At 44.8% G+C, this 16,649-nt stretch overlaps 1 protein-coding gene across 3 annotated transcripts in view; it reads left to right on the plus strand.

Moving 5' to 3' along the window:
• The first annotated feature begins 620 nt into the window (after positions 1-620).
• The window catches only part of LTBP1 (latent transforming growth factor beta binding protein 1), a 390,765-nt gene continuing 374,736 nt past the window's right edge, over positions 621-16,649 (plus strand). For all 3 annotated transcript variants that reach the window (XM_038561238.1, XM_038561239.1, XM_038561240.1), the window contains exons 1-2: positions 621-703; positions 1,042-1,112. In XM_038561238.1, coding sequence (XP_038417166.1) covers positions 636-703; positions 1,042-1,112 — 139 coding nt within the window. In that variant the 5' untranslated portion in view covers positions 621-635. The remainder of the gene's footprint in view (positions 704-1,041; positions 1,113-16,649) is intronic.

The raw sequence follows: 16,649 nt of genomic DNA on the forward strand, positions 1-16,649 counted from the left end.
CCCGCGGGCTCGGGGCCCCTCGGAGCCGGGCGGCGGGCGCCCCCCTCCCCCCCCCCTCCCCGCGCCGCGCCGGGCCGGGAGCGCCCGGTGCGGGCCGCCGGGGGCCGCAGGACGAGCCCCAGCGCATTGTCTCTCCGCTGCGGGTAAACACAAAAGGCATTTCTGCCTGGGGCGTAACCTCCTGAGCGCGACCCCAGCCGCTCCTAGCAGATGGGCGGACGCATGAAGTCACTGCAGCTCACTCCCTCAGCATCAATTAAACTCTGCAACTCGGTCATAATTTTTTTTTTTTTTCCCTAGCTAGTGGGGGAGGAAAAAAAAAAAAAAAGTTTTGGGAGGGCTGGCTGTAGCGATCAGCCCGTGGTCGGTGCCCTAGAACCTCTCAGCATCCCAGAGACGCTGGGCTGGAGCTTCCGTGCACCTGCGGGGGCTGCTTCCCCGGGGCGGGGGCCCGGGCCGGGGGCCGGGGGCCGGGGGCCGGGGGGCGTCTCCGCTTTGGCAGAAGTTTCGGTTGGGAAGCTCCTGTCGCTGGGCGCTCAGAAACATCCTTCCTGCCCTCCTCCCCATCCATCCCAGGTTGCGGGCAGGGGGGCGAATAACTTGTTTCGTTGCCTCTTTGGTTCTTTTCTTCATGGATGGTTCCAGGCACTGTGATCTCACCCGTTTGGACACTTCTGTCCCAAACTCTGATTCGGTTTAAACGGTGGGTGAGATAACGTGCAGAGGACACTAGGCTCCACCTGGGGCGCGTGGGTGGGGGGGGGGGGTCGTTACGAAAATCACTTCTGTGGACCTGCTTCTTCCCTCCTGTGTAGCTCTAGGTTATGCAGGCGTTTTGGTTCTCCGGGCTTTCCCCCGTACCTGGTCTTTATCCTTCTACCCGGGCAGCTTCGGCTCGGGCATCCTCTGTATGGCTTGGCACTCTCTGGAAGCCAGAGGAATGTGGAAGCGGGAGCCTGGCTTTGCAGGGACCCTCAGAAATTGGGCTTTCCGGGACAGAAGGTTGCTACTGCTGGACTCAGAGGTCTTGCTTTGTTTTAGGGTTAATGTCTGTGGAGGCCAGTGCTGCCATGGCTGGAGTAAGGCCCCCGGCTCCCAGAGGTGCACCAAACGTAAGTTTCCATGTTCACTGTGGCCCTGCACGGTGGGCAATAGTGGGACTGTCCACATGGGGGAGGGGGGCTTCACGGGAGTCCCATGAAGGGGCTAATGCTGTCCTGGGGAAATTAATGTCTGCAATGCAGTGTATCCCGTTATCGACAGCCTTCATTACCAGCCGTGGAGGGTTGGGTCACAGTGATGATGGTATCAGGACAGCAATTTATTGTACAGAACCGTGCCATGCATTCAGGGGTTTCCCTGCCCCCAACCCAGTATGAGCCATTGTCACACCTGGAGAAACTTCCCATTGGAGAATGTACCCTATGCCAAACCAGTACAGTGAACTCAAACACAGATATTGACAAATGCAAAACTTTTAAGTTGATGGCGGGAGGGGAATGGGTAGTAGGTGGCCCTGTCCTGAAATAAAATATCAGCAGTTTTTAAAGCTTTCTGAACACAGCCACAAGAATCCTCCATCCTTGGGGCCTGATTATTTCCCAGGAGGTGAGCACTTCATGTTCTTCAAAACTTACAAGTGGGGTTTCCTTCAGTGCTTCTCCAATTCGTACACATCTTAGCAGCATTTTAGAAGAATGTGTTATTGGGACATAAAGGTTTGAGAACACCAGAAAACTTTTCCCCGATTATTGTAAAGTGAAGGATTTAGTTAAAACGTGTTTTGAGGCTCCTCTGGACAAGTTGACTTTGTCGCTAATTGGAAATTAAAAAAATCTTTCACTCAAAGTTCAGCATTCTTAGGTCTTCTTTGCGTGGAGCTTGAGCCATAAATATCGTGAATCAGAATCCAAAATTGAGGTGTTTATTGGTATTCAGCATACTAAGTCACACATTTAGCAATTTGTCTTGTATGTAGTTTGGGTTTTTAAATACTGATTTAATATTTTAAATATATTTAAAATATAGTTTGGATTTTAAAATAATGGCAAAAATTTCTAGTACAGTCATTCTGGTGAACTACTTGTTAAAAAAAAAAAAAACCTTCACTCCTTGAAAGAAACAGGAGGGCTTTAGCATAGTGGCCTGGGTTTTGTAGAAAGGAGTGTCTGGATGGGTTATGATTTAACTGTGGTCAAGGAGTAATGGCAGATACGAATTCACTGTCAGCCTCCTGATTATGGAACTCAAACCACTAGATCAGAAATGCTTAGGGTTGTAGGCATTTAGACTGTCATAATTTTTCACTTCTTCTTAGATTATACTTGACAATAGTGGACCAGCATTTTCCTGAATTTATGATGAAATCAGGTCAAATTACACACCCTTTCCCCTTCAGTATCTCCTGCTCAAAACCTGCCATGCTGTAGTTTCCCTAGAACATGGAGCTAACCCACCCATAAAGGCACCATTGCAGTGGGATGCCGCTGTGTGAAGGCTGGAGATACAGAGCAGGGTGTTAGAGACAGTGGGTGGGTTCTCTTCTTTGATGCCTGTTAGAATGCATCAAGACTTGGAGACATTTACTTGGCAAATGGTGCAGTTGAGTGCCTTCTCTGAAAAAGGCTGTCTGAAGATTTGAGGATCCAAAGATGTTTCAGAAGACCCAAAGATGCCTTAGAAAGGAGAGCAGCTGGATCTTGAGGCACCACTTCATGGGTTCCTGCTTCTCCAGGCGAGGAAGTCAAGGGTATAGTGGTGCCTAGGTTTGACCAGGTTTGTCCTTTGGTGATCCAGAAAGAGAGAAGCTGCAGAAGGCTCTGGGGGAACAGGCACTTGCAGGGTCTCAGAGGAAGTTGCTACACTGATTTAGTCTCACAATACCTACAAGAAATATCTCTCGCCTTTGGTTCACGTTCTCTTTCTGATTCCTAGAAGTTAGCCCTTGGACAGCACAGGGTCTAAGCCATGCAACATCACTTGCTTTTTTGATGATTTTTAGCATTCAGAAAATTGGCCTTCCTCTGCTGCCCAATCTGACAAATTAATTCAGGCCCAAGTGGTAGAAACTTACAACCCAACTCCTTTCAGGCATAATTTTAAAAGTGATGCTGGGGTAGGCCAGTGCCCAACCTAAAGTAATATAGTTACTAGGTAGTCATGTTTCAATGGGAGACTTGTTTTGTATATGTGGGAGAGCCAGAGAGATGAAGGAGCGTCTGCTTTTGGATGGGATGACGGGGTTATAACTCATGCTGTGAAACTTGTGTCCACGGCCCAGCAGTGTGCTACTAGAAGAGCCCTTGGCCCTGAGTTCAGATCCCGGAGCCTTTGCTAGCTGTGTGGCCTTGAGGAATTCACTCAACCTTTCTGACCCTGTATCTTCTCATCCAGAAATGATTGTGATAAACCTCGCTCCCTTTGTTGGATCATTCCAGGTATCAAGATGAAAAAGAAAGGGTATAAAAAAGCCTTGATGAGACCAGAAAGATTCCTAGTTTATTATTGGATCAAGCCAAGCAAATCCCGACTCATTTCTTTATTACTTGGTTTTCTTTTCTTTCCTATGCGTGTCTCCCCAGCTGGTGTCATCATCGTCTTCTTTTTAAGTAATATTGATATGGATCGCTTTTTGTATTATAGCTTTGAAGTAGTTTAGGGTTGGGGGATGGGGTAATGGGGAGATGATGGTCAAGGGGTACAAAGTTTCATCACACAAGATGAGTAAGTTCTGGGGATCAAATGTACAGCAGTGTGACTATAGTTAACAATGTGAGGTTGTCTACTTGAAATTTGCTCAGAGAATAGATCTTAAAGTGTTCTACTCCCTAAACAATGTTAACTATATAAGGTGATAGGTATGTTAATTAGCTTGATTGTGGTGATTATTTCACAGTGTATGTGTATATCAAAACATCATATATCGTAAATATATACAATTTTTATTTGTCAATTATTCCTTAATAGAGATTATTGGGGTGGGGGGGAGAGGCAGAGAATAAATGAAAAGGCCAGTCACTCCCATGCTGTCTTGGCTTCGATTTCCAAGAAAAAAGAAAGCAGTTTGTTCTGAATGATTCATTTTAGTAGAACTTTAAAATGACTAAATATTAGACTATTTGTGTGTCTCTAGTTCTTTTTGGATAAAGCTTGCTGTTCAGAGGTAGAAATACTCTCCTAAAGTATATGTAAATTAAATTGAAAAAAATCCTGACACCGTTTTTGTGACGGTAACTGTGTCAGTAAGTACCAGTGAACTTTGGATTGTAAAAGAAATTGATTTTAAATTGGTGTCTCGGGATCCCTGGGTGGCGCAGCGGTTTGGCGCCTGCCTTTGGCCCAGGGCGCGATCCTGGAGACCCCGGATCGAATCCCACATCGGGCATCCCGGTGCATGGAGCCTGCTTATCCCTCTGCCTGTGTCTCTGCCTCTCTCTCTCTCTCTATCATAAATAAGTGAAAATTGAAAAAAAAAAAAAAAACTAAAAAAAAAAAAAAAAAAGAAATTGGTGTCTCATTTCCTTATTTTGCTGAATTGAACAATTGCGCTTGGGTATGCTTTTTTATACTTAATACAAAACCTCGGAAGTTCCCTCCTTCCTAGTCATCATAAAATGTGAATGCGCATTTAAACGTACCACCCAGGGTGCCTCCTAATTGTCATTCTATTTTGAGGATAATTGAAAGGGGTTAGCTGAATAATTTCAGTTTATATAGGTCCTGTCCAATTGATGCAAAAAATGTTTCTGTGAGAGATGGGTCGTATTTATGTTGTTCCATTTGCTTACTTCAGTGAAGAAAAATAAGATGCTCTTGGAGCCAGACTCTGTTGTTTTTAGTGAAACTTAATTTAAATATTGTGCCACAGGCAAATGCTTCTGAAGACTAAAGATTAAGGGAGCCTTGCATTGCAGATCAGATGGGAAACAGGCAGGCACAGACCCACACCGTGGCGGGGAATGTGTGTGTGTCTCCACAGAGGTGGTCTTAGGCGCTCCAGTCATCTAGTCTCTGTAGGGATGCCCAGTTGCATGCTAATGCTGCTCTACTAGACATCCTTTGTGTGTGGATCTCTAGAAGCTAAGAGGTTAGTGCGAGATATGTCATTTTAGCTATTAATACTGAGGGACTGTTGATGGCAATCATCTGTTTTGGGCAAAAGTGATGGCACCGCATTTTTTTCTCTTTCCAAAGACGAGACATTTATAGGAGAGTCTTTGTAGCTTTGAGACTTTGTCTTCCACTTGGGGCATTAAATCCCTAATGTGCCCCATTTGTGCCTTTCTTCATTTTTGCCTGTTTTTTCCTCTGTCCATACTGAATCTGCGCCTTATTGGTTCTTCGCTCTGTGTCCACACTGCCCACCCCCTCTGCTGCCCCCGCCCCCCCCCCGCCCCTGTGGGGTAAGTGCAGCCTAGAGAGAGACACAGCCAGTGGGCTCAGCTTGAAAGAGGAGGCTGGATTGGGAGCAGATGACATAAAAGAGTAAAGGCGAGATGAGGGTGAGGCCAGGTTGGCAGAGTGAGGAGGACGGAAGAGGAGAGATGGCAGGTAAGAGTCCTGCGCGGGTGCCTGGCACATTGCAGGCTCTCCATAAATGCATGGATGGTTCTTTCATTTATTTAACGGATATCTGTTTAGCTTTTACCATGTGCCAGGTTCTATGAATAGAGGAGAAATGCAGCCAGCTGTAGGGAGTACAGGGTCTGTTTTTACTCACTTAACTCATGGCACATCAAATGACTTGTTCTCTCCTTAGCAAGAAACAGAAAAATCGATATTCCATTGCTTTTCCATTGGCATTCAGCCCACACTGCTTTGGAAAAAAAAAACAACCCCAAAACACTACCACCAAACGTAGAAATGTTCCGTAATTAGATGCAGAGGAGACAGCTACATATATACCCTTGGTGTTCACGGATGCAGTAGATGGCATCATCCAGGAGGGAGTGATGTGGCTGGAGTTCAGATGACCAAGAGGACTTTTCAGGCTGTCTCCCTTCCCTTTTGGCTAGCCAAGCTTGGGAGTCAGGCCCAGAATGATTACACATTTTTCGTATGCCTGCTATGGCCATTGACAGCTGCTTTGCCAATAGATCTGCAGTGAGGTTTACCATGGCAGCTGCTGGGAGCAGGGGTGGAAGGGTCGGCTGGAAAATCTTGTCATGTGGCACAGACAGCCTGGCAAAGGGAGAGGGACCTGGAGGTCAAGTTCACACTGGGTCAAATATGTGTTCTCAACACTAGTTAAAACAAACATTGAGAAACCATAAATTCTCTGTTGTGATAGTACTTAAACCTTCATTGTGCAGCCCTCCTCCGGCCCATGGCCTGGCCTGGACACACCGCCTGCTCCTGCCTGGCCTGGTTTATTGAAGTGCTTCTCTGCCCGGTGAACCCTTGGCCCTTAGGAAGCCTGACTTGTTGAAAGGACCTTTGGCAGCCTCGAGAGTTTGCTGTCTCTGACGCTGTTATTTGTTGTCTTGGATATTCCAAACATACTCAAACATGTTTGGGAGCTCGAACTGAATTTTCCTGAAATGCAGATTTTGTTTCCAAGTCCTTCCTAGTGATTAACAGGGGGAGTTGGAGTGCTGGGGCTGTGTCGCCACTCCAGTGCTGACCAGGATCGGAGCCTACGCGGAAGAGCTGCTGAGCGATGAGGACAACCTGCATAGTGCTTTCTTGCAGGCGGGGAGCATTTTCTTGATCTTCACACACTCTGCGGGTGGGAGAGGCAGGCATGATTTACTACGTGTTTTACAGGCCGGGGGTGAGGGGGCACTGCTTGGACACCCCCCCCCCCCCCCCCCCCCCCCCCAGATCTTGCGGTTCCTGATCCCTTGTTCTTTCTACGGGTCTGGGATGCCTGGACATCGGTGCTGTGACCCCTCCTGACAGCCTGCAGAGGGATTGGCTTGTACTGCCTCAAGTCACTTTGCTCGGGCTGCCATAACAAGGTACCATGAACTGGTGGCTTAGAACAACAGAACTTTCTTGTCACAGAGTTCTGGAGACTGGAATTCCAAAATCAAGTTGTGGATAGGGTTGGTTCCTTCAGGGGCTATGAGGGAAGGTCTGTTCCAGACCTCTCTCCTTGACTTCTAGAAGGCCTACTTCTCCCGGTGTCCCTTTATATCATGGTCCTTCTGTCTTTGTGTCAAATTCCCCCTTTTTGTCAGGGCACCCAGCCTCCCCTAATGACCTCATTTAAACTGGATTACCTCTGTAAAGACTCAGACTCCAAGTGGGGTCCAAATAAGGTCGTGTACTCAGGTACTGGGTCAAGACTCCAACACATTTTTTGGGTGGGAGGGTTGGGAGGATATACTCAACTCATAAAGTAAGGCTGAAGATGCTGGGCACATGGGCTTGAGAGGGGGGCTTCTCAAGAGTTGGGCCACCCCTACCTAGGGACTTGGGGTATCCTTAGCAATGACCCAAAGATGCAAGGATGGGTGGGCAGAAGTGGAGTTGGGCCTCTCCCATGCATCTGTGACTGTGGATCTCTCTAGTCTTCTTAATGCAGGAGCTCTGGCTGTGCCAGGGAGTGGGAGAGGTAAGGAACTGGCCACTGTTGATTTTGTTTATGACTGGCCATTCTATGTGGTCTTTTTTAAAAGATTCTAGATCTGGGTGCCTGGATGGCACAGTGGTTAAGTGTCCTACTCTTGATTCTGGCTCAAGTCATGGTCTCAGGGTGCTTAGATCAAGCCCGTGTTGGGTTCCATGCTCAGTGTGGAGTCTGCTTGAGATTCTGTCTCTTTCTCCCTCTGCCTCTCCTGCTCTTTCAAATAAATAAATAGATTTTTGTTTTGTTTTTTAAAGATTCTATTTATTCATGAGAGACACAGAAGACAGAGACACAGACAGAGGGAGAAGCAGGCTCCATGCAGGGAGCCCGACGTGGGACTCGATCCTGGAACTCTGGGATTATGCTCTGAACTGAAGGCAGATGCTCAACTGCTGAGCCACCCAGGGATCCCAATAAATAGATCTTTAAAAAAACGTTAGTGAAAAAAATTCAAGATTGATGGCTCCTAAATGTCAATGTGCAACTCATCCCAAGAGGAATTTGTTAAACTGCTTTATTGAATCAACATCTCTTGGGTTTTTAACAAGCACCGCAAATGATGCTGATGAAGGAAGTCCAGATTTTGAGAAGCAGTTGTCCAGAAGGAACCCTCTTCTGGGCATTATTTGTGATTCTTTGTGTAGGACTTTAAAGACCAAGCCCAGCACTTAACAATTTAGAAATTTCTCAAGGCAAAAGCCCTCTGAATATTGGTTTAGGTCAATTTTGAATAGTACATACAGAGTCTGCTGCATATGGGGTTATTTCATCCAGTTTTTTTCATTAGTTAGTTGGAAGTTTGATAAATATATATACATTGTTATAAGAGTTGGAAATATGCAAACTTGTAAATAGTAGGTGTACTTAAAGTGTTTCTAAAAAAGGTTTAAAACACATTGGAACTCATTGGGTGTTTTTTCCCCAATTGAAATTGAAAATATTCAATTTTTATTAATAAAATATTTTAAATACATAAAAACATAGAAAATGCATCCAGTAGCTAGTCATCAGGGTCATATTTTTAAAGACTCCATGATGTGATATTTAAACACAATGATTTATAGATAAGGAAGAGACTATGGTCTTATCTTGTTCTAAATGCATGTTTTACTAATGTTTCCTATCTTGTTAGTAGAGAGAAAAAAGTATATGAAAGTAACACAAATTAGGTGTTTCGGTACTTATGGAAAAACACATCAGAGCTGAAAGTATTTGTATATGCTCATGTGTACCAATTAATTTGCTTTACTTATTAAGGATTGAACATTTCATGTAGGCACAGTGCCTTGGTAGCCAGGAATCTGTGTGCCTAACACAGTGTGGCTGCAAGAAGGAAATGCTGCCTGTTACTGGTCTCCCCTGTGCCTTTCTTGCCTTCCTCTTCTTTCTCCCCTTAGTGGCTCTATATTTTCTTGTCCTAAGCTAGAAGGCAGTGTAGGTCAGTGGTTAGAAGTTCAGTCTTTGGGGGCACCTGGATGGCTCAGTCGGATGAGCATCTGACTCTTGATTTTGGCTCAGGTCATGATCTCAGGGTCATGGGATTGAGCCCATGTTGGGTTCCACACTGAGTGGGGAGCCTGCTAAAATTCTCGCTCTCCCTCTCCCTTTGCTTCTTTCCCCCATCCCTCTCTTAAAAAAAAAAAAAGTTCATTCTTTGGAGGATACAGGGCTCCTGTCTGGATGTTAACACCTCCTCACTGTGAGACTGGGGAGATGAGGGGGGGGACGGCTAGGTTACAGATACAATAATGGTCTGACTCACCATTCAGAAGCTTGTTGGGGAACCACATGAAGTAATATATAAAAAGTGCATGCAGAACAGGACTCCTGTCCAACCGTATTCAAGTTCTCAGGGGCTTCCATTCTGCTTAGGCCTGCCCCCTCCTGAGCGCCCCAGCCTTTTACACACCCCTGTCTCTGTTTTTCAGGTCCCCTGGTGAACACCATGGCTCCCTCCTCCCCTCTCCCAGAGCACTGTGATTTCACTCTTTCTTGACTTTGGGTGTAGGTGGACCTGGCGTGGGAGAGGCATCTCTCTCCCCATCCGTGTGGAGCAGGATTTACTCTGTGTTGTGTTAAGCACCCAGGCTCCCTTCTTTGCCACAGTACAGATGCTAGCCGAATTGAATAGAGATGAACTGAACCAGCATCTCTGATGTTGTGTTGAAAATACTGTCCTCTAAATGCTATCTAGAGAATTCTCCTTCCTTTCTTTGTGTACTCTCACCTTTTTAGCAATCCTTTCCATTTGGTGTTCTTTCCCCTCGTGCTTATCCTTGCCCTACAGACACTGCTTATTATGACAGCTTTTCAAGGGCACACCACCTTATTCTGTTTCCTTCAGCTTTCTTTCTGAAGGCTGCCCTGGCATGGCCCAAACTTTAAGACAACTTTTCCTTTCTCCCTGCCAATTTTAGAATCTTTCTGTTCAACATCATCTGATAGAGATTTGGGACCAAGTAAAATGAATGTTGTATGATTTTCCCTGTAATCTTAGATCCCTGAATACTGCTCTTGGCCAGCTTCTCTATTCCCTGTGGCTCTTTCACTGCACCGCATTTGAGTAATATTGTTGGCACAGACGTAAGTAAACAGTTTGCGAAATGTCGTGTTTTGTAAATTAGGAGATGGATGGGCTGGTTTTTGAATACGCACTGTTGGTTCTGCTGGACCGGAGGAAAAGATGAGTTTGGTTGGTGGGTGGGAAGATGAATTTGACGAAGGTGTTGCTCATCTGGAATTGACGTGGTCCACTTTACTGAACTAATGGGATCCGTTCTTCATAGGGGAGAAATAGATGCTGGCTGTATTTTGGTGATGAATTAAGAGAGAACCTTTACAGAGGAGATAGTTGTGCAGAGGTGAGAACAGCTAGTACAAAGGCCCTGGTAGGGAATATATCTGGCCCAGTGTAGGGACCTAGAAGTGGGTTTGCTGGGTTGTCACAGTGAGGGCCAGAGTGATCTGGAGCTAGATCTGGATCCCTATTAGGTCTTGTAGGCTGCGTAAGGCCATAAATAACACAGGGGACTTGTAAATGCAAGTGGATTTTACTGTTAAGAAATAAAACACAAGACAGGATCTGATTTTTTTACAGCACTTCTTTGAAGGTATGGACAAAGAATGCTTTAAATTGAAAGCTCATTTTTTTTACTGATGCTATTTTTTTTAATTGATGACAAAAACTGCATATAGAACAGTGAAGTACCCAAAGCCAGCAACACAAATTATTATCATAGCCTGACCACCTGCATTGTGCCCAGATCACCAGACTGGCCCTATGCTAATGGCAGCCTCAGGCCTCTGCTGAGCTCTGACAGACAAAAGGTGACACTTTCACCAGAGCCACTGGCCAACATTTAGGATGAAAGTTTGAGGGTTTAAAAAAAAAAATAAAGTCTCTGGTCACTGCTATGTTAAAAGGAAATTAGTGGGGATCTGCATATGGTTCTAAATAAAAAATAAGATGTTATATCCTTTAAGAACAAAAGCTAAGAATCCCAATCTAGCCACCATGGAAAATTCAGAGAGCAGTTAGGATGTGTTAGATGCAGAATATAAAATTTTTGGAATACACTTGAATGCTGTTCTGAGGTTTTCTACATTACAGGACTCCCCCACCCATCTAAATTTCACAAATTGTGAGGCAAACCTGAGGTCGGTGCAAAGGCTACCTCTGCTGGGCCTTTTGGGTGGTCACTCACTGTCCCTGGGCAATTTTATTCTGTTTCTAAATGGGGTTCATAGCACCCGTTGGCTACACACCCCCCGTTTTGTAGAAAATAGCAAGTAAAATGGGGTTTGTGAAAATGTTTCACAAAAGAGCTCTGAAAACATGTGGTGATATTAATAAGGCTTTTCTGGCTATTTGTGAAAAGTTTTCAGTTTGTGAATTTTTTTTTCTATCGTGTTGGTATATTTTCTTGTCTGGAAAAATAGAAGTCTTAACGTATTACAGTGGGTGTTTGAGGATTACAGGTCTGTGTCTCATGTTTTTATGTTGATGGTGCCATTTACTGAAGGTTTATGGTCTCTGGGGAATAGGCTGGAAGTTGGTTTGAAAATAAACAAAAATACCTAACTCCCCACTTTTATGCCCCCCTTCCCATCGTCAAGTGACTTGCTGTGTCTTCCTTAAAGTAGAGGGTAAGGAAAGACAAGAATCCTTTCAAGAGAGCTGTTTCTTTCTTTCTTTACTGTGATAGTGAATGGTTATGTTAAGTTAGTCCAAAACTTCTTAGTAATTGGAGGTGAAATAATACAGACGATAAGTAAATTAAAGGCAGGGACCCTGTTTTTGTTTTACTTTTTATCCATTAGGAAGTTGGACTACATAGCAGTTCTGTGTGCACAATAGACCCTCAGTAAGGTTTCTTGATTAATAAGCATTACAAGTCACATTTGTTTCTGAGGGCAAGACCAGCTGAAATTCATTTAAATCAGTGGCTACTGAGATTATATTATTAAGCATGAGAGAATGTATATTACAGCAAATCTTCCTGCGTAACCATTTTTTTTTTTTTTTTTTTTTTTTTTGCGTAACCATTTTTAATGCTGAGTTTTAAGCCTTCAAGGCTCTTTCTTTGGTAAAATTGCCCCATTCTGTCCAAAAGTATAGACTGCTTGACTGGCACTTCACAAACCTAGTGGTTCTCAAAGTATGGTCCCTAAATCAGGGGCAGCAGCAGCATTTGGGGACTTGCTGGAAATGCAGATTCTCAGTCCCTGTCTTAGACCTGCTGAATCAGAAACTAGGCATGGGGCCCAGCACTCTGTGTGTGTTTTAAAGATTTTATTTATTTCAGACAGAAGAGAACAAGAGAGAACGTGATTGGGGGTAAGGGACAGAGGGAGAGGGAGAAGGAGAAGCAGACCCCCACTGGGCAGGAAGCCTGACAACTCAGGGCCGGATCCCAGGACCTCGAGATCATGACCCCAGCACTCTGTTTTAATGGGCCTTCTAGGCAGTGCTGTCGCAGCTGTGGTTTGAGGACCACTGCTCTAGCTACACCCAGCTCCTCCTCTTTTTCATCATGTGTAGACAGAGGAGGGGTTCAGGGAAATTGGTTCCCTTTGGTTCCAGGCCTTGGGGACTAGAAGCTTGTCTTTTCCTCCTTCCCGGGCATGGAGCAGTTCCCTAGTCTCAGGTGGGCCACCTGGTAATCTGAGCCACACACGTCACCACACATTCTATTTGCACGCTCACGGAGGGGCCCTGGGCAGCCATTTTGCCATTCGGGGAATGTGAGTTTTGTACCTTCAGGACTTTCTAGTTCTCTTCTGTTCTTTAATATGGAAAATGCTTAAATCATACTTCTTCGTATTCTTCCTAGCTGCGTGTAGCAAGGTATGCTGCTTGGCTCCCTTGTGCATTGTAGTCCCCCATGGGATGGATAGCAGAAGCAGGTTGTGGCCCCCCTCCCACCAGCCTTACCAAACTGGAACCCTCAGGGGTGACCCCGTGACCCTGGTTTTCATAAGCGCTGAGCAGCTGAGCCACACTGAGGCCTGAGGATGCCAGGTTTAAAGTGAGTATACCGGAATGAAAGATGTTAAGGGCCAGGAAGGGAGGAGAAAGGTATTACAAAATTAATAAAAGTAACAGGAGTGAATGTGACATTTTGTTTTGGAGGAAGGTGCCATTACTGGTTTCCAAAATACTTCAGAAGTGAAATGAAGACCAAGCTCTTGTCCAGAACATGCCCTCAGCATTGGCAGGGACAAAGCTTTCTCATATGAGGATGAGGAAGTTGAGACGGAGAAGGGATGAGGCGGTGTTGCTTGGCCATTCCTTGGGGTCCTGCTGATTCAGGCCTGCACGTTGCTGAAGGAATGCATCAGATGTTTGGAAACAGCCCAGTGAAGAATTTCAGCAATGATCTACACTTTTATTAGATGTATTTTTAGGAAAGGAATTGCCTGTTATGAGACTGGGAACCTTTGTAGAAAGAGCTGAAGAAGGAGTTGCTTTGCTTGTCCTGTGAAATAGGGAGTCCCTCCCCCCCCCCCCCCCCATTATGTATCTCCTTTCTGCAAAATAAATGAATGCAAAGATACTTTACCTGGATATTGAAGAAAAATTAGGTCTAAAAATATCTATTTTCTTTCCAAGTAGAAAGATTTGGGGGGCAGGGCAAGGCTTCTAGTTAAATTATCAGTTTTTGTGGTAATAGTTCTACTTGGTTAAAAGTAAATATTTTATTTTCTTTTCCCAGTGTGAGCAAATTTTCTACATGTTACTTTTGATAATACACCCAAATGTTTATCCTGTAGACAAGGCCACAATCTTAGAAAATAGTATTCAGATTTTTGAAAAAAACAAATTTGAGGAATTGCTGGATTTTAAAAATCTTTAGTTCTTTTTTTTTTTTTAAAAGATTTTATTTATTAACTTATTTGAGGGAGTGAGAGAGAGAGCATGAGCAAGGGGAGAAGCAGGGGGAGGAGCAGAGAGGGAGGAGCAGACTCCCCACTGAGTAGGGAGCCCAACATGGGGCTCGATCCCAGGACTCTGGGATCATGACCTGAATTGAAGGCAGCCGCTTAACTAACCGAGCCACCCAGGCACTCCTAAAAATCCTTAATTCTCACACTTTTGGTCTCTGTGTGGATAATCTCTTTTTTGTTTTAAACAACTGCTAATGTTTCTATAACTGATTTATCTCTCTCTATATGTCCTTTGAAGTCTATTTCTTACCTCTGCCTCAACCTTTCATTTCAACTCACTAATTTTGTCTGAAGTGCCTGCTTTGTAGAAGGCAGTGTGCCAGGGGCTAAGAATACAGTGAGGACACTGCTCTGTGGAGCTCACAGCCAGTGGAAGGCCAGGATGACCACAGCCCTAGGACTATGGCAGATGCACCTCTGTATAATTGCCTCCCCTCGAGTGTGGGCAGAACCTATAACTTGCTTCTAGTCAGTAGAATTTGGCAAAGGTGATGGGATGTCACCTCCTTGGTTATGTTATGTTATATAGGACTCCTTTTTGGCTGACTGGAGTGAGAGACTTCTTGCTGGCTTGGAAAAAGTAAGCTGACTTGTGCTTGTGGCTTGCCTGTAGAGAGAGCCACGTGGCAGGAAACTGCAGGCAGTGTCTCACTGGTAGGCAGGATGAAGCTGGAGCCCTCAATCCTCCAGCCACAAGGAGATGAATTCTTCCAACAACCTAGATGATCTTGGAAGTAGAGTCTTACTCAGTTGAGCCTCAGATGAGACTGCAGCCCAGCCGACACCTTGATTGTAACCCCTTGAGACCCTGAAGCAAAGGACTCACTTATTCTGTGCCCAGACTACCGTCTCCTAGAATCTGAGATAATAAATGTGTATTGTTTTAGGCCATGAAGATGGTGATTACTTCTTAGTAAGAGGAAACTAATACAAGGAAGAATGTATAGGTTCCAGAAGAGTGTCTCAGACTGGAGCCTCATCCATCCAGCCAATAAGCACCTAATGAACCGATTCTATGTGCTAGCCCCTTTCCCAGCCCTGGAAATACAAAATATGAACAAAACGTGGTTGTATCTTCAGGTAGCTCCCAGTTTGAAGTAGTTGGGTTTCAAGGGACGGACATTGCTCTCCCTTGGGGAAAAATTAGAGTAGGAATTGTTTGAAATGGGTTTTGAGGATAGAGGAAATCTCGTGGGAAGGCCATTCAGGTAATGGGTGGTGCTGATGTTATAGTGTGGTTAGAAAAGATGCTCTTCAGTTACAGTTTGAAGGGCTTGGATTTGCTTTAACCACAAGTCTTTATTGAGGATAGAAGAATACCATTGTAGTAGAATAATAAGGTACAGTCATGGGTTAAAGTGGTGAGCTCTTATGGCCAAAGTAGACAACATTAACTTTTAAGAACAATAAAATTACTAATCATAAAGGCTCTGAGGCATCCTCTGATTATTCTTCCCCTTAATTGAAGTCCTAAATTGAATCATTGGATCATAAAGCCAGATTGTAAACATAGTCCTGAATAATTTTCTTCTAAGACATTTGTTTTATGGTGTTTTCTCATATTAAGGATCTGAGGGTAATGAATGTTGTATTTTTAACCTTTAGTTGAGGGTGCTCAAGGGAGGTCCATCAGGGACCCTCAGCAAGGATGCCATTTACAGCAAGTACCTAACCATGTTACAGGGTGGTGTCAGTGACAGGGTGGCCCCACACATAGCCATGAGGTCCTAAACATGGCAGTCCAAAGGGAACTGGTGTGCATCTTGTGTCCTGTGTACCTGGACAGACATAGTACTGTCTGCTTCTGTGCTGCTGCTGCTAACGATCATCTCACTGTGCTGATATACTACAAGTGGTTTTGGTCAAGTCTCTTGTTTTGTCACTTTCTCCTTTCATCTCTCCTGACATTTCTCATCGCTCAGCTTGGTAGTAGAAAACATGGCTTTGAAGGGCCATCTGATGTTGTGATCATGTGGAATCTTCTCTTGATGGTTTTTTTGGAACAAGAGAGCAGACTCTGGCACGTGGCTCAGCTTCACCTGTCGCTGTGGGCCTGACCTGTGGAAATGTGGGGCCAGAATGGGAGGACAGAAGGGTCTTCTTCTGTGGGCATGTTGTCATGTTTTCGGAGCCTTCCATTTTGTAGGAGGGTGGTAAGGGCCAGTGACTTCCCAGGCTCTGTGGACTTGGATGGCCTCTCTTTACAGAAAGGGCTTTAAAAGAGTCTGCCTAGTATTCCATAGGGTTTGATAATAATGTGTAAGGCACATCTTAAACTTACTTGAAAGAAATGTAAATATTGACTATAATTAGTCATGTATTTTGGAGAAGGTATCTCACTTTAATGTTGCTAAACTGCATTGATATAGTATTAATATTAAAAACAAAGCTGTTGGGGATCCCTGGGTGGCTCAGCGGTTTAGTGCCTGCCTTTGGCCCAGGGTGTGATCCTGGAGACCCAGGATCAAGTCCCCCATCAAGCTCCCTGCATGGAGTCTGCTTCTCTCTCTGCCTGTGTCTTTGCCTTTCTCTCTTTCTGTGTCTCTCATGAATAAATAAATCTTTAAAAAAGTAAAAAAATAAAAACAAAGCTGTTTTCAGCTGGACCTCAGAGTAGCCCTGCTTTTCT

This window comes from Canis lupus, chromosome 17 (assembly GCF_011100685.1).
Source record: "Canis lupus familiaris isolate Mischka breed German Shepherd chromosome 17, alternate assembly UU_Cfam_GSD_1.0, whole genome shotgun sequence".
In the NCBI taxonomy this organism is placed as follows: Eukaryota; Metazoa; Chordata; class Mammalia; order Carnivora; family Canidae; genus Canis; species Canis lupus.